The following is a 27,960-nucleotide window of genomic DNA, read 5'->3' as shown; positions in this document are numbered from 1 at the left end:
CGCCACAGTGAACACACTGGGCTCGTGTGCATGCTGAGTGTTTCTCTAATACACACACCGCCACAGTGAACACACTGGGCTCGTGTGCGTGCTGAGTGTTTCTCTAATACACACACCGCCACAGTGAACACACTGGGCTCTTGTGCATGCTGAGTGTTTCTCTAACACACACACGGCCACAGTGAACACACTGGGCTCTTGTGCATGACTGAGTGTTTCTCTAATACACACACCGCCACAGTGAACACACTGGGCTCGTGTGCGTGCTGAGTGTTTCTCTAATACACACACCGCCACAGTGAACACACTGGGCTCGTGTGCATGGCTGAGTGTTTCTCTAATACACACACCACCACAGTGAACACACTGGGCTCTCCACAGTGAACACACTGGGCTCGTGTGCATGGCTGAGTGTTTCTCTAATACACACACCACCACAGTGAACACACTGGGCTCTCCACAGTGAACACACTGGGCTCGTGTGCATGCTGAGTGTTTCTCTAACACACACACCGCCGCAGTGAACACACTGGGCTCTTGTTCATGGCTGAGTGTTCTCTAGAACGTGCTCGGGAGAGGGGTGGCTTTGTTGGGGGCCATTCCATTCTTTACCAGGTCCTTCCATATTGTTCTTTAAAGTCATTTGTCTCTACAAGTGAGAAAACTGAGGCCCAGAGAGGGAACAGTGACCTGCTCAGACTCCCGCAGGGTCTGGGACCGATCCCCAGTCCCCGCGTCTGGCCCCAGCACACGGCCTTTCCGGAACCGTCCATTTCCTTATTTTTATTTCTCTACAAATCCCAGTGACCACCCGGGCGGGTGTTATCAGAGCTGATCTAGGAGAAACACATTATCAGCAACGTCCAGGAGGGCTGGGGATCTGGAATTGCTTTTGGGAGGAAATAGGGAAGAAATTATTAACTTTAGAGAATTCCCCAGGAGGCACTCAAGTGCAGAGCAGAGGGCCTTGAGAGAAGAGGCAGTGCCAAGGGTAGGCGGGGGCGTTTGGGGGCAGCTGTGGTCTCTGCTGCCCTGCTTGCCCTGGCTCCTGCCCCTCTTGCCCATGAGGGCTGGGTGCTTCCTTATGTCCAGGGCCCTCTCCAGGGTACGAGCCAGCCCTCCTCTGTGGCAAGCACGTTGCCTGAAATAGGACCACAAAGGCCACAGGGTGTGCCTTCATTTGGAACCCAGGATCTGAACCTTACTGGCTGTGATTTCTAAAGCACACCACCCCCACGCTGGTTCGGCTGTCGCTTCCTTCCCCTACAGGCTCTCTGCTCCGATCACTGCCTTCAGCACACAGGCGGCACTAGGCATCCCAGGTGTCACTTGGCACGCAGAAGGGACACCTGGCAGGAGGGGAGGACTGAAGTGGCAGTATGCCACTTTATCCTAAGTGTGATGAAAAGCACTAAAGCGCTTTAACTGGAGTTATGCATTAATTTTAAAAAAACCGTTCTGCCTCCTGGGTGAAGAAGGGATTGTAGGAGGCTGGTGGGGGGGCTCCTGCAGTGAATAAGGTGGGAGATGGTGGCAGCCTGAACAAGGGTGACCATGGTGAAGACGATGGGGATCAGCGGGGGTGGGTACCGGTGGGCGCGGTGACTGATGGGAGGTGAGCGGAAAGGCAGTGTCCAGGCTCCCTCCCAGGTCCCAGCCCAGGCGCTGGGCCTCTGTAGGGATGGTGCCACCCCCAAGACGGGAATGCTGGGAAAGGGCCAGGTGTGGGGAAAAGATGCTGGCTTCCGCCGTGTGCCCTTGGAGGCTGGGCAGCCTGTGACACATCCAGGTGGAGGCCTCAAGGATGCTGCCCAGGGTGGGTGTAGGTGGGAAGGTTCTCCCCGGCTGGAAACCCACACAAGCTCCTCTCTGTGTGAGAGCCTCATACTGGGCTTTGCTGTCAAGCGCCTGTAGAATTGAAATCAAATGGTTTATGTTCGTGGCCAAGGAGAAACCGTCGCAGGTGTATACATTTTGGTCTGTTTTCCCTTCTCATTTGAAGACAAATTACTTGTCCCAGTAGGTGGTTTTGCCTGGATTATACATCGAGCACACACCAAGCATTATGTTAACATCATAACCAAGCAGCAGAACTAATGGGAAAGGCCATGGTGGGAGAGGAGGGTGGAGGTGGCTGCAAGGGCGTGTAGCAGCCTGGGGGGGGGGGTAGTGAAGAGATCATCAGGTAGAAACAAAGAACAGGTATCAGAAAGCATGAGCGAGGTGCACAGGTGAGACGCTAGGGTGTGGGTGTGGGTGGGGCAGCTGAGCAGCCCAGTTTTACTGAGAAGAGTATGGCATAGGGGCAGGTCGGTCAGAGACCAGACTAGTGAGACAAAAGTGGGCTTATTATTGGGGTGGGGATGTGTCTGAACACTAGGGAGTCACGGATGGTGTTTGAGCAGGAGTGGACTTGACAGGACCCAACAGCAGATGGAGTGCAGTGGCTGAGGGAGAAGGAGGCACTGATGCGACCACTATGGGTGGGTGCTGGGTGTCTGGGAGGTCAGATGGGCTAAGAGTCAGGACTGCACAGTCAGGAAGAGGCAGTGGGGATGGAAGGGGGGATGGAGCTGACGCAGCATGTGAAAGCCCATCCCTTTGGCTGAAGCAAACCAGGGAGATTCTGAACTGAAAAAGAGAGTCTCTTCCGAGGCTGCCCTCAGGGAAGCAGTTTAAGGAATAGCCAGGAATGACTCAGAAGTACCCCATGATTATTTGCATGCGGAATTTCTCAGGCACCTTAAAACAGTATTTCTTTAGTTTACATGTTCTCCCTAAAACAACCATCAGCTCTGCAATCCCTGTCTTTATTAATGGCACCAAGGGATACTTTGTTCTGAATTCTCCCCTTTCTGGGTTAGCTGAGTCTAAAGTAAGGAGAACCACAAAGAAGGGGGGCTGTGGGTCTGTTCTGCTGTAGCCCAGGGGATGAGAGAGGGCCCAGGTGGGGACAGAAACTCTGGCCATAGGCCCTGTCCATGTAAATGCAATGAGTGTGGGGGGCAAAAGCTGATGCCAGGGCCCCAGGGCAAGGCTGGACAAAGAAAGGGCTTCGGGATGTGTGGACACCAGCTCTCACTATCTATGAAAAATAAGCAAACCCCAAGAGGCAGTGCAATAGGAACATAAATAGAAACACATGGGAAAACAGAGCCCTTCTCATAGAATCTCAGACTTCTGTTGCTGCATGGGGCTTTCTTTCTCCAAGCCATTGTCCACATCGCTGCTAGTGATAGCTCTAGACTACAGACTGGATCTGGTCCCATCCCTCCTCCCTGAACCTCCTCTGATGCAACGTCATCTCCTGTGGGCTGACAAAGCCAGAGGCTTTGCTGCCGACCACTAGGAATCCATGCAGACATCAGTAAGTGGTTGCCATATCTTTTGCTACCCTTGGATGCAGCCTCAGAATCAGACTCAGCACAGCCGTCCAGGGAGCCATTACCAATCCATCCCTCCCAGGGTGAAAACCCCTTGCCTCCCTTTGAACAGAGAGAGCTGAGCCGGACTCCTCAGCCTGGCTGTTGGCCGTCCTCTCCCACCCTTATTTCCCATCATGGCTTTGGTGCTCCAGGTCCCTTCAGCTGCTCGCCATTCTCAAGGAGACCTACCCTTTGCTCACTCTCAGAGCCTCTGTCCGTGCTAGTGCCTCAACCTGGAATGCTCTCTCTGCAGACTGTTAGTTGTTCCTAGGTCTCTGCTCTCCCACTTCCCACCCAGCAAGAAACACTGCGTGGCCTGCCTTGGCTTGCGTGGCCTGCCTTGTGTCTGCGTAACCATGTGACTCAGCGCTGGCCAATTGGAAATGAGCAGAAGTGATGTGTCAGGTTGTTTTTCTTCTAGTTTTGCTCTTGAGGGCTTGGACACGTGCTCTCCGGGGCCTCCTCTTTTCTCGTGCTGACCAGCGGGATGCTGAGAATGAGGCAGAAGACAGGAGCCCAGAGGGGAAGCCATCTGATGACAATGGCAGGGCCACCCTCCTGTCCTGGACCACTGTCCTCCAGCCTGCCAAGGAAGACGCCTCCCTTCTCCCTTATTGGAAGCTCTCCCACTAACCTGGCTGAAGGCCACTTGTCTCCCCTCACCCACCCTCTGTACCAGAGCTGGCTGCAGTACTCATGCACACACCTGGACGGACCACCTATGTCCCGCTCCTGCAGTCCAGCCTCTCGGCCTGGCGCTCAGTGCATGACTCTGTCTAGCCTTCCCCTTGAAGATGGTGCCAAGACCGTGAAGAAATTTGCTCCAGCAGCTCAGTGGGTCCTGGCTCCCGCCGTGTACACAACCATGTCCCATCTCTCACACTGCTGGACCCACCCAGCCCCAGTGCGGCAGCCCTGAAGTAGCTGTTTCCTTGCTGACTGGAGCCTATATTGTCCTGCTCTTCATTTGTTCCTAAGAACAGAAAAAGAGACTGGGAGAGTTTCCCTGATCTCTGTGTTCTTTTCAAGTGGCCTAGGAAGTCTCACGGTCTGTATCTCTGTTCCCAACACCCGTCTCCTGTCCCACCAGGCCCTAGGCTTTGTGAACGGCCCACACTTCTTCCTCTGAACTCCTGGCCACCAGGACCCTCCTAATGGAGGCCCAGCCTTTGGCATCCTGCGCCAGACTACAGCCCATCACTCCCCTGACAAAGAGCGCATGCAGCCCAGAAGCAGGATACAGCCAAATTTCAGCCAGTACGTGGCTATTTTGGGACAGGGAGGATCCTGGGAGGATGCTGGCAAGGTCAGGGTAGGAAGGGAAGGAGGTGGGTTTTCTGCCCTGCCCACGATTATGTGTCCCAAGCTCTTTGGATGCTGCCCAGGACCCAAGGCTGCCACAAGGAAGAACACACCCACCACAGGACTCCCACCTCAGCCCAGCGGCCTCAGAACCACACTGGGGGCAGGCACGGGTTTGGGGCTCTGGAGTCCAAACTCAACAACCACAGTGGGCAGGAAGACTATATGTTTATTTGCTGTGTCCCAACAGCTGTGACTTCAGTGTCAGGCAAAATTTAGAATAGTCTTGAAGTGGGGGAGGTGTCAGAAACAAACCGGAGGGAAGATGAAGAACATAAGAAAGAATCCCATCACCCAGAACGATCAGTTATAGAACATTCCTTGAGCATCTTCTGTGTACGGGGCCCAATATGAGATGCTGTCAAGACAAAAGGGATTAATGCTTTGACTCTGTATGTGGCACTTACAATTGTCTAAGTCTTTCTGTAAGTATCGGGAGCTGCAAGTGGTTTGTAAACTCTGAAATATTCGAAGGTGCATGATTTAGGTATAAGAGTGAGTGTGGTGTTTTACTCACGAGTTTGGAGATTTGCAACATTTCAGAATGTCGAAGCTCTACTCTGCCTGTTCGGAGAAGGTCACCCATCACTGTGAAGTGCTCAACACTATGCCCAGCACATAGTAGGTACTCAATTAGGGGCAGTGGCAATAACTGCTATTACTCATAACAGGTTGGCAGCCACATGGCCTGCAGGCTTCAGTGTGAAGGAGATAACTTTACTGTGGGCGAGAAGCCTCAGGTGGTACAGCGTGGGCAGGCCCAGGGACACTGCAGGACCTAGTCCATTTTAGCAGATGCATTTACTCTGTAGTTCCATTGTCGGAAACAGTCTCTGCCCTTCCAGTCCTTCTCCACTAACTCCAAAAAGCTGGGAAAGCATCCCAGTCTCCTTCCTCTTTTGCCTCAATTTGGGATCTTCTCTTTTAATTCTCTTGGTGTTAACTCCCTGGCTCTGACCTATACACTGCCCTCTGGGGAACTCCCTAACACACTGAACACCCCTCCCTGCAGCCTGGCCGACTCAGAGCCTGCTGGTGATCCCTGTCACAGAGGACCTACATCAAGCCCTCCTTTTCCCCACCCCTCCCTTCACCCCGATGTGTCCCTCTCCCCCGCTATCTCTGAGCTGCTCACACTGCCTCCCGTCTGTCTCCTCCCCATCCAGGACCCCTGGGTCCCACACAGACTCCCAGAAGGCGGGGAGAGATGAAGCACCCTTCACCCTGATGTGTCCCTCTCCCCTGCTATCTCTGAGCTGCTCACACTGCCTCACGTCTGTCTCTTCCCCATGCAGGATCCCTGGGCGCCACACAGACTCCCAGAAGGCGGGGAGAGATGAAGCACCCTTCACCCCGATGTGTCCCTCTCCCCCGCTATCTCTGAGCTGCTCACACTGCCTCACGTCTGTCTCCTCCCCATCCAGGACCCCTGGGTCCCACACAGACTCCCAGAAGGTGGGGAGAGATGAAGCACTCTTTCGTCCCCCTTCCTGCCACATCTTTCCCAGCACCCAGCCTCCCAGGACCCCAGAGCCAGACTCTCCCAAGCACAAAATTGACACCAATTGGTTGGGCACCCATTTCGATGGTGGGCAGGGAATGTGAAGCCCAATCAGGCAGGAAAGAGAGAAGGGTGAGCCTCTGTCTTGCCACAGATGTACAGCCTACATTGCATCAGGACACAGTGCTTATTGAGGATTTGTAAGCATTTTTTTTGACATTTTAAAATTTTTGAAATTAAATTTGATGGGGTGACATTGATCAATAAGAGTATATAGGTTTCAGGTAAACATCTCTATAGCATTTGAACTGTTGATTGCATCGTGTGCCCATCACTCAAAGTCAGATTTCTGAGCATCTTTAAAGTGCAAGAGGAATTGGGGGTGGGGATAATTGCTTACTAGGAATCAGGAAAGGTGGTAAGTACTTCCCACAATTATCTCACTGAATCGTCATCATATATCAGCAAGAGGGGTTTTATCCTCATTTTTCACATGAGGCAACTAAGGCAGAGAGAAGTTAAAGAATTCTTTGAAGGTCACACAGCTGAATGTCAAACCCCTGCCTTCCATGGCTCCAAATCTCCTGCCCTTCACCAGCATTCTGTACTTTGAGTAAAGAAACCAACTACAATTGACCAGAGTTATGGAGACCACAGCCATTATTATCTGAAATGCAGACTGATGCTGCCTACAGTTGCTCTGCCCAGCCCTGGCACCCCACCCTTTCCTTCATCTCATCTCATTAATCTTGGCATTTTTCTCTCAAATGCTTTCCCAGATCCCAGGGCTCAATCTCCTGGGCCCCAAGAAAGGGAGGAAGCTTCCCAGGGCTTCTGTATACCCTTCTAATTAACCTGGACGACCCTCTTCCAACTGGGCCAGCTGAATCCCATCATGATGTCACCATCTCCCACAGCAGCCCCCTGAACTGTGACTCCCACCTTAGCCCACTCATGCTCCAATAAATGCAGTCTCTTCGTTTCCCATATGCTCAACATCTGTCGGCCTCTCTTCCCTGGCTTGGGTACCATGGTTGAGAGCTACTAGGGCCCTTTGACGCCTATGTCCATGGAAGGCCTGCCAGAGAGCCCAGTGTCTTGCCAATGCTACCTGTGCCCACGACGGGTATCAAGGGACCACACTCTGAGCTGGCAGAGGTCCAAGCAGGGCAAAACCCTCTGCAATTACTTGATTATTTTCTCCCTCAACCCTTTTCTGGAGCTTCCTTTCTTATTCCCCTAAAAGTACTATATATTTCAGTTACCATGAAAACAAGTAAACTTGCTCATCTGTCATTCTTATGCCTTAATAACGGTCAGCAATCTAGAGAAGTCCACATTGACTGATTTATCATTATTATTAACTGTGAACAATGAAATTGAGCCCAACATGCAGCATGGTGCCTAGCAGAGAGCAGGCACTCAGTATATAGTTGTGACCAGATGAGCAGACCCACTGAGGAGCAGGTCATGAGATACAGAGGAAATAACGCTGGAAAAGGTACACTTGGAGGCGATCTGCCCACACAGGGCTAGTCAACGGCAAAAATAGAATCTGAATCCAGATTGGACTGGTTAACTTTGTTAAACCACATCACCTTCCAACCTTGAGCTTATATGCAAGGGGACATTTGGACAGGTAGTCTAGATACCATACAACACAAAGCACCCAAGCCACCTAGCAAGGGCAGGAAAGTTTTACAATAATGAGGCAATTCATTCATTCCATTAACAAACACTTCTGTACACTTACTACGTGTCCAGAGCTGGAGACACAATAGTGACCATGATGATGAGCCTGGTCCCTGCCCTCTTGGGCTTATCCTCTCTTCAATGCTGTATAACACTTTAGAATTGGCAAAACCTAGCCATGCCCATTATCTTGTCTAGTTTCACAACCTGGGGCATATAGTGAAGGCCCATAGAAGAGTTTCTGAATGAATGAATGCTTGAATAAATAAATGATGGATAGGGGGTGGTTAGGCCAACCAATGAGTAGATGAAAATGTCACAGATATTGTCATTTCCCACCTTTCCAATGAAAAGTGATTCCCTGAGCAGGGTATGGCCAGAGCACAACCACAGAGAGGCCTCTAGTGTGTGTCCCCGTCCCAGCCACCTGTTCACTGGGCTCCTTACCTGGTGGGCAGTGACATCCTGGAGACATCTTTGGGGCCTCCCGGCGCCTCCGAGAGTGGAGCTTCCATTTCTGCACAAGGAAACAGAGGAGAGGAGTCACTGGGAGACCTGGTGGTCAAGCCTTGAAAATCGTCTGTGGATGGCGGGGGGGGGGGGGTAGGTTGGGGGAGAGGAGCCACTTGGGGGCTGGCAGGAGGACTGCTCCTGAATCAAAGACTGGCCACTGGACATCTGGGTAATAAGAAACAGACAGAGAGGTGCCATCTAGGCAATCTCATGATCTGATGTCTTCAGAGTGCTCTTAAAGAAACTAACCCCAGTTGCAGGAGCTGATACACCAGTTGTGGCCTTCTTGCACTGCACACTCATGGGCTCAATGATCTACTTTTCCCAGCTCACCGCTCTTTGTTTCCTAGTAGGTCTGGGCTCCTGTTAGATTCTGGGGCAGGGACAGTGACTTCTGTTCTCAAGAAAACTTCATGTTGATTCACATCAAACTAATATCTGCTAAACCCCAATCTGTACTGGCATTGAGCTGGGTACTTTTATACAGAGAACCACATCTATTTTTCCAATCTAATTCCAAGGTACATTTAACAATGACCTCATTTTTTTACTTAAGGAAATTGAGGCTCAGAGAGGCTGAGTGATTTATTGAAGGTCACACAGCCAATATGTGGTGGATCAGGGACAAGAGCTCAGGCTTTTTGATGTAAAGTCCACTCCATCCTGCTGGAGAAAGGTTGTGTACAAATGACCCCAGGAGAGGGAACACAGTGACAGACAGGGTGAGGATTCTGCAGGCAGAGGGTCAAAGCAGAAGACAGGCAGGTGAGGAAGAGAGGAAGGCCCCAAAGGGGAGCCCCTCACTCAGAATGGGAGACTGGCACACAAATGTTGTGAATGGGTGTTGAGGCTAGGCTGCAAGTGGGCACAGAATGGCCACTGGGCAAAGAGGTGACCTCCTGGGACAAAGTCTGGTGACAGATCCCAGGATGCCCAGCTCTGAGCCCAGTTCACTAATGCCACTTTCCATCAGGGAATGTACCTATCTAGTCCCCTTCCCACCAATCACCTTGGGTGGGAAGGTTAAGAGACTTATTTGTGGCTGTTCCTCACATACAGTAGGTATGTGACAGAAGTCTGTTAAGTGACAAAGCCATTCAGTGACTATCAAGCCAAGGCCCGCTGAGTTTGCAACATTCTGGCTACAGGTTGCACTATTAGGGTTGTCACTCATTCAACAACAGCAAGATGGCAAACACAGGCTGGGCCCCGGAGATGAAGACTGGGACAGAAGGTTGGAGGCTGAGACCCCTCTCTGGAGGCTGTCACAGTCGTCAACCCAACTGAGAGACAACGGTAGTGTGTGTATGGTGCGGCAGCAGGAGGGAGAGAAGACAGGGAAGGAGGTACAGGAAGAAGAGTGGGCGGGGCACAGGACGAACTTGTGGGAGAGAGGGTAGGGACCAGGCTCTGCTATGGGTACCCCAGATACCGCTTTTGGGACAGGACAGGGGCAAAGGCTTGTGGGAAGATGACAAGTTTGCCTGGGGACAAGCTGAGTTTGAGGGCTGTCTGTGTGGAGGAGTCCAGGTGGGCAGGGGCACATGTGGTTCCCGAGCTCCAGAGAGGGGCCTGGGGTAGAAAGGTGGATCCGGGACCTAGGGGTACCCATTCAGAGGGGAAGGAGACATCTGACACAGAGATGGAAAACTGACTAAGCTCAGGGTGTGGGTGTGTTTTCTTGGCCTGCCCAGTGTTTATTTCTGGAAGTATTAACTCCAATATCGCCCCTTCCAGGGTCTGGGTTTCAACCCCACCCCCTGACCCTCCTCTGCAGCTCACTCCCAACACCTCAGCCAACATCTCCTTCCAGCCGGGGGACCTGTTCTCTGCGGCGGTCCCACCTCTCACTGTCCCTTGCCCACCTGGTTTCATGTCCCTCCTCACCCAGCTCCAATTCTGTGCTCAGTGACTGGAACCACCGTTCTGGCTACAAGCCGGCTGCCAGGACACCCTCTCCCATCAGCACGTTCTCCTGGCTCAGCCACAGGCCGAGCAGACTGAACACTCCCACCTACCCATGCTGGTGCTCATGCTGGCGCCCATGCAGCAAAACGGAGCCGGAGAAAGCACGTGACTTGGCTGGCTGGCTTCACTTCAGGACGTGACCATTATCTCAGAGGAAGGCCCAGCAAGTTCCTCCATCTTTCTGCCTTAATAGTTCTCACAACTTTCCTCCCCAACCCCAAAACCATGACCTCAATGTCACTGTCACCTAACAAACTTGAGAAAACAGAAACAGCCAGAAGAAACCTTCCACAGGCTTCGCCACCATGCGTACCCACCCATTGCGTCCGTGCTGGCACGCTGTCCCTTCTGTCCTCTTTCATGCCCGTCTGTGCTCTCAGTTGAAGGCCAACCCTCTACCTGCTCACCAGGTCTTCCCTCTCCAGTCTGCCTGGGGCATCTTGGCAGCAAGTCTCCCTCCCACCTGTGTCAGCCATTTCCTCCCTTGGACTGGGCCACTTACAGCAGTCATCAGCAAATGCTTCCTGTGAGGGCCAGCTAGTAAATATTTCAAGCCTTGGGAGCCATGCATTGTCTGTCACAACCACTCAACTCTATTGTGTAGGCGAAAAGCAGCGATAGCTCAGAACAAAATAAGCATGGTTGTGCTCCCATAAAAAGTATATTTATAAGAACAGGCTTTGAATGGGATTGAGCTGTCCTCTGTCCACTCCTGATGTAAATCATTACGCAAGCATGCTATTGTTCTTCCCATCATAAAAAAAGAAAAGAAAAATCCTCTCTTGACAAAGCTGTTTTTTTAAGAAAAACTCCTGGACCTCTCCTACTATCTCTTCCCTTCCCTCCCCCCAAGAGCTTCTCCATGTAGCCCCCCATGACCTCCCGTAGCCAAGCCCAGAGGGCAGTCCCCCCCCCCATCTCAGCCAGCCCCAGCATTTGCTCACTGCTCCTTCTCTTTAACACACTTTCTCTCCTCGGCCCCAGGGCACCGCTGCAGGCTCCCCTCCTAACCACTCTGGGTTCCTTCGCAGAGTCCTGGGCTGCTTCCTTCCTGCCCACTTGACTTTGCAGTGTTGAAGAGCCACACGGCCCAGTCTCACCTCCCTTTCAGCTGCCCGCCTGACATCTCCATTGATAGACATCCCAAAATTATCCTGGTAAGGCTGAGCTCCTCACCCTCTCTCCCTGAGCCCCAGGTCTGCTCTTCCCTCATCACAGGGAATGGCAACTGTGATCTCCCAGTCCAAAACCTTGACATTGTTACTGATGCCTCCTTCTCTCTCACTCCACATTCACTCATTCAGCAACTTCTGTTGTGTACCTTCCAGACAAATTCAGGGTCTGGCCCCTTCTCACCGGTCCCCCCAGTACTCCCAGGTCCAAGCCTATCACCTCTGGCCTGGCCTGATGGCTGTGATAATCTTCTAATGAGTCCCTTACCTCTGCCCTTGCCCCACAGACCACTCACTATGGCAGCCAGGACGACCTCGCAGCCCTCTTGATGGGCCTGCATGTGCCAGGCTTCCTCCTACCTCAGGGCCTTTGCACTAGCTGCCTTCTCTGCCTGGGATGTTCTCCTTCTAACCACATGGCTCACTCTCAATATGGCCTTCCTTGTCCCTGGTGCCCTGCAATATTCTTATTATCCTCCTTTCCTGTCTTATTTTCTTCTTAAGATGTTATTATTGTTGCCTTAATTATCTTGCTTAATGTCGCCCCCCCCCACTAGAAAATAAGTTCCACAAGAACATGGATATTTGGTCTGTTGTATTTACTGTTATATCTCCAAGTGCCTAGATCAGGGGTTGGGAACCTATGGCTTGCGAGCCAGATGTAGCTCTTTTGATGGCTGCATCTGGCTCACAGACAAATCTTTAATAAAAAAAAATAACATTAAAAATATAAAATATTCTCATGTATTACAATCTATTCATTTCCTACCGCTCATGTTCATGGTTATGGGTGGCTGGAGCCAATCACAGCTGTCCTCCAGGACAACACCAAATTTTTATCGGATAATGTGTAACGTACACGGGTCGTTGTATGGTTCTCACAGAATTACATTTTAAAATATGTGGCGTTCATGGCTCTCTCAGCCAAAAAGTTTCCCAACCCCTGTCCTAGAACATGGCCTGGTATATTGTAAATGCTCAATAAATATTAGTTGTTTATAAAACAGAAAGTTTCACGTAAAGGTTAGATTTCCAACGTCATTGACAGGAGGACTGGCGACACTGGGCCATGGTAGCAACTGGCAGCACTAAATGATGACCACCTCTTTCAGGTGGGTGTGTGCTGTCCAGGCACCACAGTGCCCTTGCCCTGGCCAGCTTCACCTACTCAGGTTACCACCCTGGCGCCCTCGGGCTCCTGAGTTTGAGTTAGAGACTGCTGGAAAGAAATCCCCAGGCTGAGGCTTAGGGGCAGGTGGGTAACTTTTCGAGGCCCTGGGATGGGCTGTCCTGGACAGAGAAGCCTTCCTGCTTTGCCTCTATGGGAAGCCAGGGCCTCCTGGAATGCCCGTGTGCCCACAGCTGAAACATCACCCGCCCGATCATCTCAGCTATTAAGATGCCTGTATCAGTATCAAAGGGAAAACGCCAAGCGGCCACTCACTCTCCCCAAAGAATGCAGTTACAGCGTGGCCTTGGGTTTAGGGGCCACTCCCTCCCCATGCTCAGCCCTGGGCTCTGAAAAGGCTCAGCCTCAACCTAGGCCTCTGTCACATGTGGGCGGGTCCAGGTTGTGGTGTGGGGACTGGGAGTCCAAAGGCAGAGGCCAGGTGAATCCTGCACTCACAGTCATGACCTTGAGCCTGGCACTTCCGCCCTGGGGGGAATGTGCAAAAGTGTTGCTGGGGAGCACTTGAAACCCTGAGGCACTTACCATGTGAAATTACTAAATGAGCTGGTATCAGTAACAATAGCTACACATATTGAGCAGTATATACCAGGCATTGTGCTAAGTGCTTTAGGTGGAAATGTCACTTAATGATTAATTTTTATGTATGTATGATTCCTAGTAGAACCCACCTGGCCCTGGAGGCGGCTATGGGACCCTACTTTGGGTGAGCACAGATGACCCCAAGCTCTGCTGAAGTGCCCACCTCACGAGGGCTGAGCAGGTTGACCTGTCCCTGAGCTACATTTGGGAGTGCCCGGACCTCAGGAGCCAGCCCCAGCGCTCCCACTCACTGTGTATTAAGCAAGAGAGAGAACCTCTCTGAACCTCAGTTTCCTCATCTGTAAACTGGGGATGATATTAGTTATCTGCTGGCCTACCCCGGGCAGTTACAGGGATAAAATGAAATGAGGTCAGGAAAAAAAGGAGGTGTCTAGATGTAAAGAAAGGTGAACACCTGCTGTGCCAGCTTGTTTTCTTAGTGGCCAGGTGAAGGCCACTTCTTTCTTGAGCTGGTGCCAGGCCTGCCTCCTCACACTTGCCGGGGTGAGGCTGGCTCTGCCTCATACACTGCTGCAGGCATGCGGACACAGGGCCAAGGTTCCTGCCGTGCCCCTCCCCTCTGGGAAACTCAGACTCCCTCTGCCTGCTAAAGGGGAGGTGAGTGGGGCTCCTACCTGCAGGCCCTTCTTTTGACCCTGAGAACTAGCAGTTGAAAGGAGTGCCCATTGAAATGACCACACTGGGCAAAGCTCTGGCCCCTGTGTCAGTGTCTGATTACAATGCTTGGCATGGAGTGGGCACTTGATCTCACCTGCTAGAGCCCTTTTCATCACCCTGAGCCAGCACTGTTACTGGGCCAGCATCCCGCTGGAGCCTGAGCCAGCCTTTGAGGGCAGGGCCCGGTCTGGTGCCTCTGATCCACACTTGAACCAAATTACTTACTTTGAGGTCTGTCCCCTAGAGCCTATCCTTGTGGTCTCAGGAGAACATGAGCTTTGGGCTGGACTGTGACAGGATTTGGGTAGAAAGAGATGGGGGTGAGAGGACATACCGGAGAAGAGCAAAGGCACAGAGGCAGGACCCGGGCTGCACAGTGCTAACTCTGTGGGCCCAGCCCCAGGGACCGCAGGAGGTGGTGGCCCACAGACCCAGCTTGTTAAGGCAGCAGGCCCTGTGCGGCTGCGTGCCCCAGGGCGCAGGGAGCTCAGCAGGGTAAAATCAAAGCGGAGGAAATCTAGACACTCATCCCACACCCACCAGAACTGGACTCGCCTGGTCTGCTTGGGGTGGGGGAAAGGGGGCTGTGTGCTGGAGCCCTGGAGGGGGTGACGTGAGGGTGGGTATTTTAGGAAATTCCTTCTCTTCCCTCCACAGCTCTCTTTGTGCAATGGACTTGGCATCTGATCACAGGCTCCCAGGGCCAAAAAACAGGGGCCCGAGAGTCCTCCGGATGCCTCTACCTCCCTGCTTTACCAGAACCACAGACTGTTGTGGCACCAAGCTCTGTGAATTAGAAAACATCGAGGGAAGGAGGTATACACCCCTGTGAATTTTCCAGCCTTCATGGGAGGAACTCCTTTTGTCCAGCTAACCTAAAGCCCTGCTACTTCCTCAGCAGAGTCAAAGAACTGGGCTGTAGAGCTATGTGGATGTGAGTGGGAGCAGGGTTAGCACTGGGCCAGGGACTTCCAGAGTTCCAGGAGGTCTGAGGTTATCTCTGGGCTGGGCACAAGACGATGCATGGGTCCCCTACAGCAGAGTGTGGAGGGGCTGGGATGAGAGTGCTGGGATGAACGTCAGGTGCCCCTTCGTTCCTTCTCTCCCTTCCACAAATGGGTACTGAGCATGTATATGTGCCAGAGCCAGGCAAGATGCTGGGAACACACGTCAGAGCAAAGCAGACACTGGGACTGCCCTCACGGAGCATACTCTCTGTGGAGGGCACATAAGAGTCTAAAATCATGCACATCGACATGAAGCAACCACCGTCATCAGAGCTAGGGCTGGAGGGCAGGGTGCTGACAGCCTGTCCCATGGCGTGGACTAGGCTGGCTCGTCCTTGGATGTGACAGGTGGTCTGGGATGGAAGATGAGCAGCAACGAACCAGGTGAGGGATCCAGGTACAAGGAAAGTACCTAGAACTGATACAGCAATGTGTTTCTTATGAACCAGGGAGGATCTCACATATATTAATTCATTCAGCACTGATAACAACCCAGCCATGAATGAGGAAACTGAGACAGAGGGCAGGGAGTTAACTCGCATTGATGGCACACAGCCAAGGGCAGAGGCAGGATTTGAACCAGGAAACCTATCTCAGAGCCCAGTTTCCTCCACCTGTGACCCGGGGTGAGGAGGAGAGGCTTGGTTCTTTTTAGGAGATTGAAATATCACAAAATCACAGTTCTATTACTAGAATGCCAGGCCCTGCTCAAAGCATTTGTTTTAAGTTGTTTAATCCTGAAAACAACACTCATAAGAAGAAGGTTCTTCTATCATCACCCCCATTTTACAGAGGAACAGCTCAAAGTACTGAGAGGTTAAACAACTGGCCCAATGCTGTATGTACAGCCAGTGATTAGCAGAGCTGGATCTGAACCCAGCAATATGGCTCTAGTCTGTGCTCTCAGCTATGACAGTGTACGGCCGTGTGGCTGGACTCCACAGGGAGGGACGTGAGTCATGCGGCTGGTGAGGAGGGCCAGGGCCGGGCCCTGCTGGCCTCTTGGACTACATTCAGAAATGTACTCTCTTGCCTGAGAGCAACAGGATGTCATTGAAGAGTTGCAACCAGGGAAATGTGGTGGTTGTGTTGAGTTTTTCAAAGCTCACCTTGGTTGCTGTGTGGATGATAAAAGAGGAGGTAGGCAGAGTGACTAAGTGCAGACAGGTTAGGAGGCTCTTGCCATGGTCAAGGAGAGCCAGGGCAGCTCAGGTGTGCGAGGCAGGCAGTGATGGAGAGAAGAGGACGGATTTGCAGGAGATGAGAAGGTGCGACCAGCAGGGCCTGCAGCAGGAAGCCGGTGCATTCCTGAGTGAGGGTGTGCTGGGGAGGGCCCGACTTCCTGCTCAGTTTAGACAGGTTGAGTTTGAGTTACTTTCAAGCTGTGTTGGAGGGTTGGGATAGTAGATATAGAGGTGGGTCCAGAGCTCTGATGAGATGAAGAATACATAGGACATTACAGCCAGAGCTGTGCAATCATGGAATGGTCACCTGTGTAAGATAGTGAGCTCCCCATCACATAGGGTGTGTAAGTTAGAGACCCAGAAATGTTGTGGGAGATTCCTGGTATAGAGCATAGCTCTCTCCCTTCCAGCGCTCTGGTTCTATGGAGTGGGGAGTGACTGGAGGCTGTACGACCACCCTTTGACCCCCCATGTCGCCAAGTCCCCCATTATGCCAGGAAACCTCAGGTTCCAGCACAGGCAAGTGCACTGAGGCTGTCCTTGGAAAAGCCCCAGTTAATGCTCCTTTAACCAGCCCCCTTTCTGCGTCCTTGTGCCCAGAGGTCGTCCTTCATGGCCTTCCCTACAGGCCACCTGGTCAGAGCATGACCCAATGCAGAAAACCTCAAGTGACGTCTTAAGAGGCACCTTCAGAGGCATGTACAGTGTAACAAACAGGTGACTGCAGGTAAAAAGCTCCCTGGTTGGCAGAATCCCAGGCCCGGGGGCAGGAAGGCAGCCCTGTTGCTTACAGAATAGGCAGGAGGGTGAGGAGGACGAGAGGGCCTGCGCAGCACAGCAGGAGGGGCCCAAGCAGGAGAGGCCAGGCTGCGGTGCAGGTGCATGGAGACCAGCGAGGCTGGGGCAGGGCGGAGAGCAGAGGAAAGGGTGCCGAAGAGGCGGCCAGGCCCAGCCCGTGTGGACTCTAGCCATGGAGAGTTTCTGGAAAGCCCTCAGTAGCCTCCAGGAAGGAGACAGGGGCCCAGTGTCCCCCTGGAAGGCCATGCCCAGCCTCAGGCAGGCAGTTCCGCCCCTTTGTGCTGGGCTTGCCCTTGCCCTTTGAAAGTCCAGAGGAGCCTCTGCCGCCAGCAGCCTCATTCTGCCCCTTGGTCACAGGGAGTTTTCTTCAGGGATGCCACCACCCGGAGCATGCGGCCCACGGCTGGGAGAGCGGGATTGTCCGTATGGAGCTGCTGCTGGCATCTGCGAGCAGCCCAGATGACACCCGGGAGAGCAGAACACAGCACCTGCCCAGCTCCACCAGCCCCTCTCCAGACCTAGCCTCAGTTTCCCTCAGAGGAGCCTGCTGACTTCCTTTACTTATTGAGGACTCAGCAAGCTGCTTCTGGGAGAGAAGAATCCATGCAGAAGGTGTGGGAGAATTCCTAAGGCTTCTCCTCAAACTTCCTTTCTTCGAGATGGCAAGCTTTCAGTTGATTTAAAAACAAAAAAACAAAAACAAACAAAAAATCAAAACCAACCTCCACCCAAAAGAATGTATTGCTTACCCATCTTTAAACCTCTCAGACTTTCAAACTGTACAATGTACAGTAGGACTTTTACTGATCTCATTGTGACCCTCATTACTGTTACCATCAGCCCCTCAAGCATTGTTTGGGACACAAGAGAGGGGTTTGGGTCAATTAGACAGGATATTCCAGGCATGGGGCACGGAGAAGCTCTCTCCTCGGCATGAGGGTCTGCCAGCCATGCAACTTGTACAACACCCTCTTCCTGGACCTTCCCCCCAGGGATTCACATCAAGATTTTGGGAAATGGGTCAACTGGTGTCCTTTTTTTTTTTTAAAGACTTTATCTTAAAAAATTTTTTTTTTAATTTTATTGATTTTTTTTGTGAGAGAAAGGGAGAAAGCAAGAGAGAGACAGGAACATCAATCTGATCCTGTACGTTCCCTGACCGGGGATCAAACTGATAACCTCTGCACTTCAGGACGATGCTCCAATCCACCAAGCTATCCAGCCAGGGCAACCTGGTGTTCTTTAAATCTTCCACTATGTAGTCAGCCTGTCACTGGATCAGAGCAGGCCTTTGAGGGTATATATATATATATATATATATATATATATATATATATATATGAGAAGGAGGAAAGAATAAAAAAGTTTAGTTACTATAGACCTTTTAACCCTACCGTGTTACAAAAGGGGACATTCAGGCAGCTGCAGAGACAGACAGATGCCCATTATACAGTGAGGCAACAGGAGATGAGAGGGAAAAATAAAGCCAGGGCAGGGTGATGAAACAGAACTCGGAATGGGGCTCTACAGAAACTGCGGCCCGAAGGACTACGGCGTAGTCACTGCGCTGTGCCACGCAGTGGACCCAGATTCGGTGCTAAGCTTCTTAGGGGACAGCTCAATGTCCAAGAGACAAGAACCAACCCTTTCCTCCTGGGAAGCTCAGGTATCCTAGAAACCAAGGATTGATACAACAAATGGCATCCTCCATGTCATTTTTACAACAAAGATGGCATTGTGGGCCTGATGCCAAGTCAGTTCAGTAAATGCCACCTCTGTAGAACCAAACGGAACCAAACAAGTCCCCAGCCCTTGGCCGATGTGACCTGCCTTAGCTGACTTAGTGGGATATTGGTACCTTATATTGGTGGTATATACTAGTGGCTCAGAATGCCAGCTCTGGGGTGACTTCCTGAGTTCAAGGCTTGGCTCTGCTATTTACTAGCTGTGTGACCTTGAGAAAATTACTTAACTTCTCTGGGCCTCCATTTTCTTTTCTGTAAAAAGGAAATAGTAAAAATATAACCATTTCACAGGCTTATTGTGAGAATTAAGTTAATTAATAGATGTAAAGCTCTTTAAACAGTGCTCAGTGAATATTAGCTATTAATAAAAGTGAATATGGTACAGCCGGTCTTATCTCCTCCGATGATGAGGGAGGTAGTAATGTTGCTATTAATAGAATGATTTCATTTAATCCTGCAACCACCCTGGGAGGAAGATGTTGTTATCCCTAGTTTTTTTCAGATCAAGACACTGAGGCTCAGGTCACACGACTAGTTAGTAGCAGAAAGATGTGTGGTTTTGCCCACTTTACTGCTCTGCACCAACCAAAACATGCCAGGCAGCCTGGGCAGGTGAGGTGAAGGTACTGAACCTCAAAAGTGGGAGACGGCAGGGGTGGGTGGAACAGCTGCTCTGTCTAGGTGGAAACATCCTATCTAGCCATTTCCTCTCTCTTAGCCAGCACCAGGGTGCAGCCCTGACTTAGGAGTTAATCATCTCACCCTGTGCTGGTGGCCACAAAACACCCATCTCCAGGGCACCATCCCCCCAGCAAATGCTGAGCTAACAGCTGGGTCTGGGGGTGTGGGTGAGGGGAGGACAGCTGACTGAGGTGGCTTCACTAGCCTCCTGCAGGGGGACCTTCAACCCAGCAGCTCATTGGTGAAGGCTGCTCAGTACATGCAAAGTCCCTGGCTAGACTGTCAGGGACTCCAAGACTAGTGAGCCTCAGGCTGCCATCAGATTGCACGCAATCAAATGAAGAAACCGGGTATTTAAAGGCAGCAGAGAGGAGAGCACACTGCACAATCTGGGCTGAGCCAGGGACAGCAAATAGATTTCATCTCGGCCTTTGACTCGCAGACCGGCAGCAGCAGCCTGCTGCACTGTGTTGAGAAGGATCCTGAGGACTATCTAGGTTCACTGGGAGTGCTGAGCGATTAGTCATGGCTGCTGTGGTTCTGGGATAAGAGAAGTCAGCACATGCCATGTTTTATCTATCTTCCTTCTCTGCGCTAAATGTTTGGCATGGCTAGGAAGACCTGCAGGAAGTCCAAGCAGGGAGAGCCGTTTGGGTTGGAGTGGCTTAGGAAGGCTTTACAGATGGCATTGGGGCAAGTCTAGAATAAGGGAAAAGGGCATCTTTCTCAGAGTGTCACCTTGTGAAACTGCTTAATACAGACGGCATTTTGTTTCAGCTGCTTTAACTTTTTCCCACCACCTTCCCATGAGGATTGGCTACTTAATGAGGTCCTCAGTCTGGCTTGGAGCTACCTGCTAATTTTAAGGCCATTAGAGAAGCTGTAAAACTTGGGAAACTCTCCCTAGCTTTATCTACAGTAAATATTGCCCTGTATTTTAAAAAACCTTAATTAGAGTCATGAAATAGCTCTTTATCGTGAACACCAACTCACTAGTTAGTGGTAGCTTCCTGAAAAAGTATTGCAAAGGATGGAGGCAGTATAAATTCAATGGGGAGTTATACTACAATTGATTAACAATGTCTGCTGAGGGCCAGGGAACCCAGAGCGGAGCACACAGGTACCAGGTCTTTGCCACTGCTCAGCCAATTAACTATCATTTGAGAAGGAGGAGAGATGTATGCAGGAGCCGGGAGTCTATCCCTGGCTTCTCTGATACCTGGTTAGCAGCCTTCAAACCCGTTTTCTCATCTGTTGGGTGAGGGCACTAGACCAGAGGGGCTCTGAGGACCTTCCCTCTGTTAACACCTCACAAGACTAGTCATTTGCTCACAACATGAAAGGAGGAGGGGTTTTAGGACTGACATAGTAGAGTCTGTGCTGCGTATGAGGCCACCTGGCTCAAGGTCTGTTCATTTACTGGGTGAGGCAGCTGTGATCTCCATAGGACACTACATAGGCCACACCCCTCACTGTGTCATACACATACTTCCCCTTTAAGAGCCTGCTCCCGCCCTCATCCCAGCATTTCAGTCCTAGGGGACTCCATTCAGAGCCCCAGTCTCAGCCGCTGCTTTGATCGCTCCCCTACATGCTTCCCTGGAAAGGACTCAATAAAGGGCCCCTGTACACACCCTATAAATGTGAGACATTCCTATTACATGGTTGTTCTTATTATATTTAGGGACAAGGGAGTCTTCCTGGGGTCCCTCAATATTCACCTTGAAGGTTGCTGCTGACACCCCTGGCCCCCCTTGGCCTACAAATGGGTTTGGCTATTTTAAATTCCACTCCCTCCTCTTTCACCGCACACCCTCTGCCCAGCCATAGGTGACATCTGATTTCCTCCATTTGGGACATTCCAGTTTCTCTCTTCACAGCAAGCACATCAAGTAACTGCAGCTGGAGTGCTCATTAAGGTCTCAGACCAGGAGAGAGTTGATGATGGGGGGAGAGCTGGGGCCCGAGGCATGAAAGCCACACTCCCAGCTCCCCATGAGCGGGGCCCCCGCCCCGTCCTCCTCTCTCAGCTCTGACCCTCCCCTCCAGCGCTCGGCCCTTCTGCTCACACCTGCCTTTGGTACGCCTCAGTCTAGGCTTCTCTCCTCCTGGGTCCCCTCAGCCTTCCCCGACAGCCCCCTCTGCCTCCTGCCTCAGAGATGTGGTCTGTGCCCAGCGCGGCGTGGGTGGTGTGAAGGTGCCCCTAGACGCCTGCCTCTAAGCCACTGTGTAGGCTGTGTGCCTCACAGGTGCCCTGCTCAACGCCCTTCGTCCATCCTGCAGGGAGTGGCCCGGGCCCACCTGCTTCCGGACTGATGGCCTGCCCCAGGTCCCTGGGAGCCCTCTGCAAGCATTCCTGTGGTCCTGAGCATGGCCGCTGGTGGTGGCACCTTTAAGGGCATTCTTCCATCTGCCATTTCCTAAGAGTGTCACAGCATCCCCAAGAGGGAGTCAGGGCCTGGATCTACAGAGGAGGGATTGAATGCTCAGGGGGCGGCAAAGCCCCGCTGGAATCCTAGGCCTAGGTGCCAATATTCACAGGGTGTCTGTGTGCCCCTTGAGAGCAGGAACCCTCCACACATCCATTTCATGGGTTCATCCTTTAACCAACCATGTCCTTCTCTCTTCTCCGCATTTTCTTTTTTCCCAGGGGTTTCTACCGGTTCCAGTTTTCCCTTCTCTGCCTCACTCTTTCTTCACCTTTGCCAGTTGCTCCAACCTGGAAGAACACCTCAGAAAGGAAGGCACTGGGGTGGAAGAAGGGCTCCAGGTGCTCTGGGGACACCTTTGCTGGCCCAGAAGCATCGTGCTCCGGACACAGCACTGTCCCTTAGAACCTTCTGACTGGTGGGTGTGCTCCGTATGTGCTGTCTACTCACGACAGGTGTCTGCTGAGCACTTACTAAGATGTGGCTAGTGTGACTGAAAAACTAAATTTTAAAGTTTATTTCATTTTAATTAGTGTAAATATAGTAAGTCATATGTGACTAGTGGCCATCATATTAGACAGGATGGCCTCTAGAGTGCCCTTCATAAGCCCCTGGACTGCAGGCCCTACCCAAGAGATGTCCCTTAGGGCCATCCACACAGGCTAGGCCACCCAACCCTGCTCTCCACAGGACAGCGCTCTCCCTCTGGTCCCAATGCCCTTTGCTACTGACCTCAGGTCCCACCACTGCAGCCACTGTTGCCATTTACTCCTCTCTGACCCCATGCGCAACCCTAATCTGGGTCACAGTCCCCTCTGGTTGCAATATCCTCTTGTTTGGCCTCCCTGCTCTGCCTTAAGTTCCTGTTCTAGGGTCATTACTGCCCCCCTCCAGACCCTTCTGTGGCTCCCCACTGCTCTCACTGGTCTAGTTGTCTCTAAGGCCCCTCTTGACCTAAGCCGCCTGTCTCTCTCCAGCCATACCCTCTACCACTGCAACCTCCCAGCCCTCCAGGGTCACGGACTTTCTCCAGTTCCCCAAGGCAAACCTCCCCCTCTGACTTTCAGCCTCCAGAAGCTGTTTCTTTTGCTCCTAAGAACAAGGCCCCCACACTCATCCACTTTGCCTGAAAAACTCTTATTTACCCTTTAAGACTTTGCTTGAAAATCAATTTCCCAGGAAGCCAGCACCATCAGGTATGTGGCATGTTAATACATTCCCCAGGCCTCCTCTGCTTCCATTATCGTAACACTTTCCACACAATATGGTCACTGCCCGCTTTCTTCTTTGTGTCCTATTTGCCTCTACATTTAGGAGGCAGAAGTGTGTCCACGCCGCCTGACCCACAGCTGGCTCTCAAGAAACATTTGCTGAATTATTGAATGAGAATAGACAAAGGTGGCAGGACATTGTGGAAAAAGCACTGGAAGCAGCAGGGTCAGGATTCTAGTCCTGGGTCTCACCATGTGATGCTGAGTAACCTATTGCCCCTCTCTGGGCCTTAGTGAGATGGGTTTGGTTCAGAAGCTCTGCAGATGAGAAGTCTAGAAGTCAATGGGTAAACACTAAACTGCAGTTGTGAGAGGCAGTATCAGCATGTCAGACAATACTGTCAGCCCCGAGACCCTGAGAGCAGATGACTTGGCATGGCTAAGTCTTAGACAGAGGAAGCAAGGATCTGGGAAAGGGCTGGGGCATGTCCTGGCCAACAGGAGGGGCAGGAAGGGTGAGAGGAACTGAGTGAAACTCCCAAGGTCTCATGCTTGACCCTCAGCAACTAGCACCCCAGAGGTACTGGGAGAGCCCTAGCTGCCCTCATACCCTCTCCACTGCACAGCCAGTCCTATGTGCACTCTCGGCCCGCCTACAAAGGCTGCCTGCTTGCATTGCTGAGCTTAGAGCCCTCCCCCTAACCCCTGCCTCCCAGTTCAGGGGACAGTTGCAGCCTGACAGAACCCTCCGAATTCCCGAGTGCCTGGCAGAGCATGGGAATGAGCTGACAGCCACAGTCATGAGTGAGCCATTAGCAGCAGTGAACTTGCCCTGTGACCACCCTTTCTGCTTTGGCCACATGGCTTATCTCTCTTCGACCACTTTGAGAACTGCTTTGGCAGGTACCAGCTTCTGCCTGGTAAGGGCACCTGAGAGGCACCTGGCTATAGAAAACTGGTGCATCATTCCAGAATGTCTACATTCCAGAATGGCCTACAGTTCGAGCTGGGCTCTAATGCTAGCCATCATCACCACCATTTTTGTAAGCTCAGAGAGGTTAGGGTATTTGCCCCAGGTTGCACAGCTTCTGAGCAGCAGAGTGGTAATAAAACTGAGGCCTGCCTGATAGTTCACCCGTTCCTTCACTATTCCACACCACTTCTTACTAAGAGGCCCTCTCAGTTTTTTCTGTGGAAACCCTCCCTCCATGGCCAGCCTCTGTCAGGACCTCTTCTCAGACTGCTACACCCCTCACCTGTGTGTCCTTCTCTTCGTCTGGGCCCTGGATACCCTGCGCTGCCCAGACTCCCATAAGTTGCCAGGCCTCTTGTTGTCACTGCCCAGCCTTTTCTCTGATGGCACCCGTAAGACTGCATGTCCCTCCTTCCTAGGGTTGGTGGGTCTTTTTATGTACTCCCAAGATTGTCATGGCAAAGAGATACTAATGGCTTTTAAACCACTTGGGTTCCAGAACATTTTGGGAATGGAAGAAAACTCAGTATCCTTTTCCCAGAAAAACACAGACACAAAACGTTGGGGGACCACCATTCCAGAGGGCAGGAAATAAGAAACCCAGCTTAGGAACAAGAGAGTATGCAGAGCCAGGGACACTCACATCTGGGTCCCATTGGTCTGGGGCAGTGGGCAGGGACCAGGACACCACCAGCTGCAAGAACTGCCCCCTCTCATCCCCTCAGCCCCTTGATGACTCTACTCACTCCCTCACTTATCTTCCAAAACCAACGTTGGCAATAAAAGGCTCTACCGATCTTCGATCCTCGAGGGATAGATGGGGAGGGCCGTGGGGGACCCTCGGCCCCGGACCACGGGTCACACGTTCCTCCGCGTGGGCACTGGGTGGCTCTCACAACCCCCTGGCGGAGGTGCCCGATGGGAGAAGTGGAGCTTGGCCACCTCCGAGCGTCTCTGCGCACTGTGCCGTCCTCCACCTGCCCTGCGCGCTCAGGGCGCTCCCGGCCTCAGAAGCAGAGGGCACCTGCCAGAGGCGGGATTGAGGGGTCCGGTGGAAGTCGCTCGGGTCCTCGGGGTCCCAGGCAGTGCAGCAGCCGTTCCCGCCCCAACTCCTCCCTCAGACAATTCATGCGAATCCCGGGGCGCACCGCGCAGCGCGGATAGAAGCTCCCACGGGCACCGGCTGGTGGAGAGTTTGGAGGCTGCGCGAGGGGGCGCCGCGGGGAGGGATAAAAGCCAGCAACAAAGAGCACAGACCTCATCCAGCAGTTGGTTGACTCGTCCCAAAATAGACGTCTCCATTTGCTGTTCCCCGCACTCCGCTTCCAGGCGTAGAACCCGGGCCTGCAGCTCCGCGGTCCGAAAGTGGGCGAGCAGGCTGAGGGCCAGCGAGCACAGGGCCAGCGCCAGCAGCCCGCACGAACCCGGGCTCGGCAGCCGAGCGCAGCGCTCCGTCTGCGCCACCGCCAGCGCCACAGTCCCGGGAGCGCCCAGCTCCCCAGGGCCCCGGGCACCCGCGGCCGCCGCTTTGCGGGCGCGCTCTGCTACCATCCCCTCGCGTCTTGAAAACCAATAAATAAATAAATAGAATAAATAAAGGCGAAAGCCGCTGCCCCAAAAGGCTCGATCCAAGCTGAGGGGCCGCGGGAAAGGGCTTGTTGTCTCTGGAAAATGTCCCTTTCCTTTGCTCCCGGCAAAGAAGATGGAAAAATAAGCAGCAGGAGGGGGAAAGCCGAGAAAACACACCAGTGGTAATCGGGGTCCGCCCAGGTGAGAAAAAGTTACTTCGAAGAACGTTCCAAGTCCAGGAAAGCTCGGAGGATCTGGTCGGCACTCCTCTCCGCCGCGTCTTTCCCTTCAAGTATCTGCAGAGTCCTCGAGTTGTTTCTGCCCCGTCGGCGCTTCTTGGTGTCTCGCGTCTCCCGCGCGAGCCAGTTTCAGTCCGGGAGCAAAGGGGCGCACGCAGAGGGCCCCATGGGCAGAGGTGGGTCGTGGCTGCCGCCGAGGAGCGCTGGGGCCGATTCCGGCGCCTCTGTAACTTGACACACTAGCCGCGGCTGCACGGATCGGATGAGCAATCCGTGCTACTTCCCAAACTAATCTCTCCCGCTCCTCCTCCTCCTCCTCCTCCTCCTCCTCCTCCTCCTCCTCCTCCTCCTCCTCCTCCTCTCCTCTCCTCTCTTCTCCTCTCCTCCTCCACCTCCTGCGGGCCCACGGCTTGGATTTGTTTATTTATTCAAACTCGCCCGGGGTGGGGGGCGTGGTGTGCAGGGGCCACTGCCCCAAGCCACCAGCCCCGGGAGCAGCCTCTCCTGCAATCTGTCCCCTTTGAAGTGACACGGGGTTATTTATAGGCAGGAAGGGGGTGTGGAGTAGAGCTGAGGCTTCATTTCTCTCTTTCTCGGGATTCACACTGAGGGCCCTCTTCGCCTTCCGCCCAAGTCTTGGTGCCGGTCGTCACTCTGCTTTCCGATAAGTTGGCAAAGCTGTCCTTTGGGATCCCACGGAGAGCCCGACTGAGTTATAGTCTGGCATCTAGATGGAGCTCCATGTGAGCAGGAAGATCAGAATTTCTTTGGCTGAGTCCCCCACTCTTGTCTCATCCCTTTCCTGACTCCCCAGACTGGCTCCACCGTGGGCTCTGTGCCTCCTCAGTCCTACAGCCTCCCCAGCGCTTGGTGGAGCTCATTCCGCCAACCACAACTTGACTAGAGGGTGACAAGTCAGCCCTCCAGGGGGCAGCAGAACTGGTGCCCTCTTCTCTCTCTCAGGACTCAGACTAACAAGGGACGGGGACAATACTAACTGAGCAGAAAGGTTCATTCCAGAGCATCTGAGAGGCAGTTTGCACTGCCTGCCAATGCCAATCCCTTATTTTCTGCCATTGAGCTCAGACCCATTCCATCCCCCTGCCGCCAGACCAGCATGCCCCAACCATCCCATCCATCAAAGGTGAGCAATTCTCACACACACTCATACTGCATCCCTGCCAACCCTTCCTAACTGCTCCTTCCTGCCGTCATTTCCTATACCTAGTAGAGAAGCTGTTTGAAGGGCGCTTCCTAGTTTCCTCTTTTCTTGTCACTTCTCCCACTTGAAGTAATATTTGTATCCCAAGAGACTTTATCTCCTTGGGCCTCTTGACATTCCTGCAAATGAGGTAGTGGGAATGAGTTTATGCAGAAAGCTTCTTCCCTGGAACAGCAGGCAAGGGGTAAAAGGCTGGCCCTTGAAATGTGAAATGGGGGTAGGGGCAACAGATGTGTTATGATTCCATTTTATAAAAACAGATGGGTGTGCCATCTTCACATTTTATATATCGACCTGATCTGGCACATTTGAAAGAGTAACATAATACTTATAAATAATGTGTTATAACATTGCCTGATGAGTCAGGCAGTCACTATGGAGGACTACAGGGATAGAAGGTGATGTTGTGGAAAGGGCTGAGTGCCAGGAGCCACGTGGGACACGGGGTGAGTGCGCCTCTGTTTCCCCCCTCTGTGTTGGGGTATCCCCGTTGGGCTGTGCGGAGTAATCTGTGAAAGCACACAGGGGCGTTGAAGACCACCAGGGGGCGCCAGAGAATTTCTGCACTGAGAACATGCCTGGAGAGTCAGGGACTTTGATTCAGCCATCCCCACTCCTCCTCCCTATCTCCCTGCCCCCCTCCATTCCTACAAAGGTAGTGGGAATGGAGGAACTGAACTGGGGGGGGGGGTAGTTTCATCCTTCCAGACAAGCTAGTCTTTCTACTTTCAGGGCCTTAGGAGCCCTCAGTAATGCTAAGGCAGTGAAACCTAAAAAGTTTGGGGCTGGTGCATCGTGATTGGGAGCTGAAGGAGCAGGG

The 27,960-nt window shown here is 52.5% G+C and overlaps 1 protein-coding gene across 1 annotated transcript; it reads right to left on the bottom strand.

The window, feature by feature from the left end:
- Positions 1-1,263: 1,263 nt before the first annotated feature.
- On the bottom strand, positions 1,264-26,211 carry LOC136313649 (collagen alpha-1(XIII) chain-like). The gene is made up of 4 exons (XM_066244145.1): positions 25,368-26,211; positions 8,428-8,497; positions 4,321-4,398; positions 1,264-1,349 (listed from the first exon to the last, which is right to left on the bottom strand). Exons 1-4 carry the CDS (start codon positions 25,659-25,661, stop codon positions 1,264-1,266), a joined length of 528 nt encoding a protein of 175 aa, XP_066100242.1. The 5' UTR covers positions 25,662-26,211.
- Positions 26,212-27,960: the final 1,749 nt, after the last annotated feature.

Source organism: Saccopteryx bilineata, chromosome 9 (genome assembly GCF_036850765.1).
Source record: "Saccopteryx bilineata isolate mSacBil1 chromosome 9, mSacBil1_pri_phased_curated, whole genome shotgun sequence".
NCBI lineage: Eukaryota > Metazoa > Chordata > Mammalia > Chiroptera > Emballonuridae > Saccopteryx > Saccopteryx bilineata.
The sequence above is the reverse complement of the archived record's forward strand: the minus strand, read 5'-3'. Positions and strand labels throughout refer to the sequence as shown.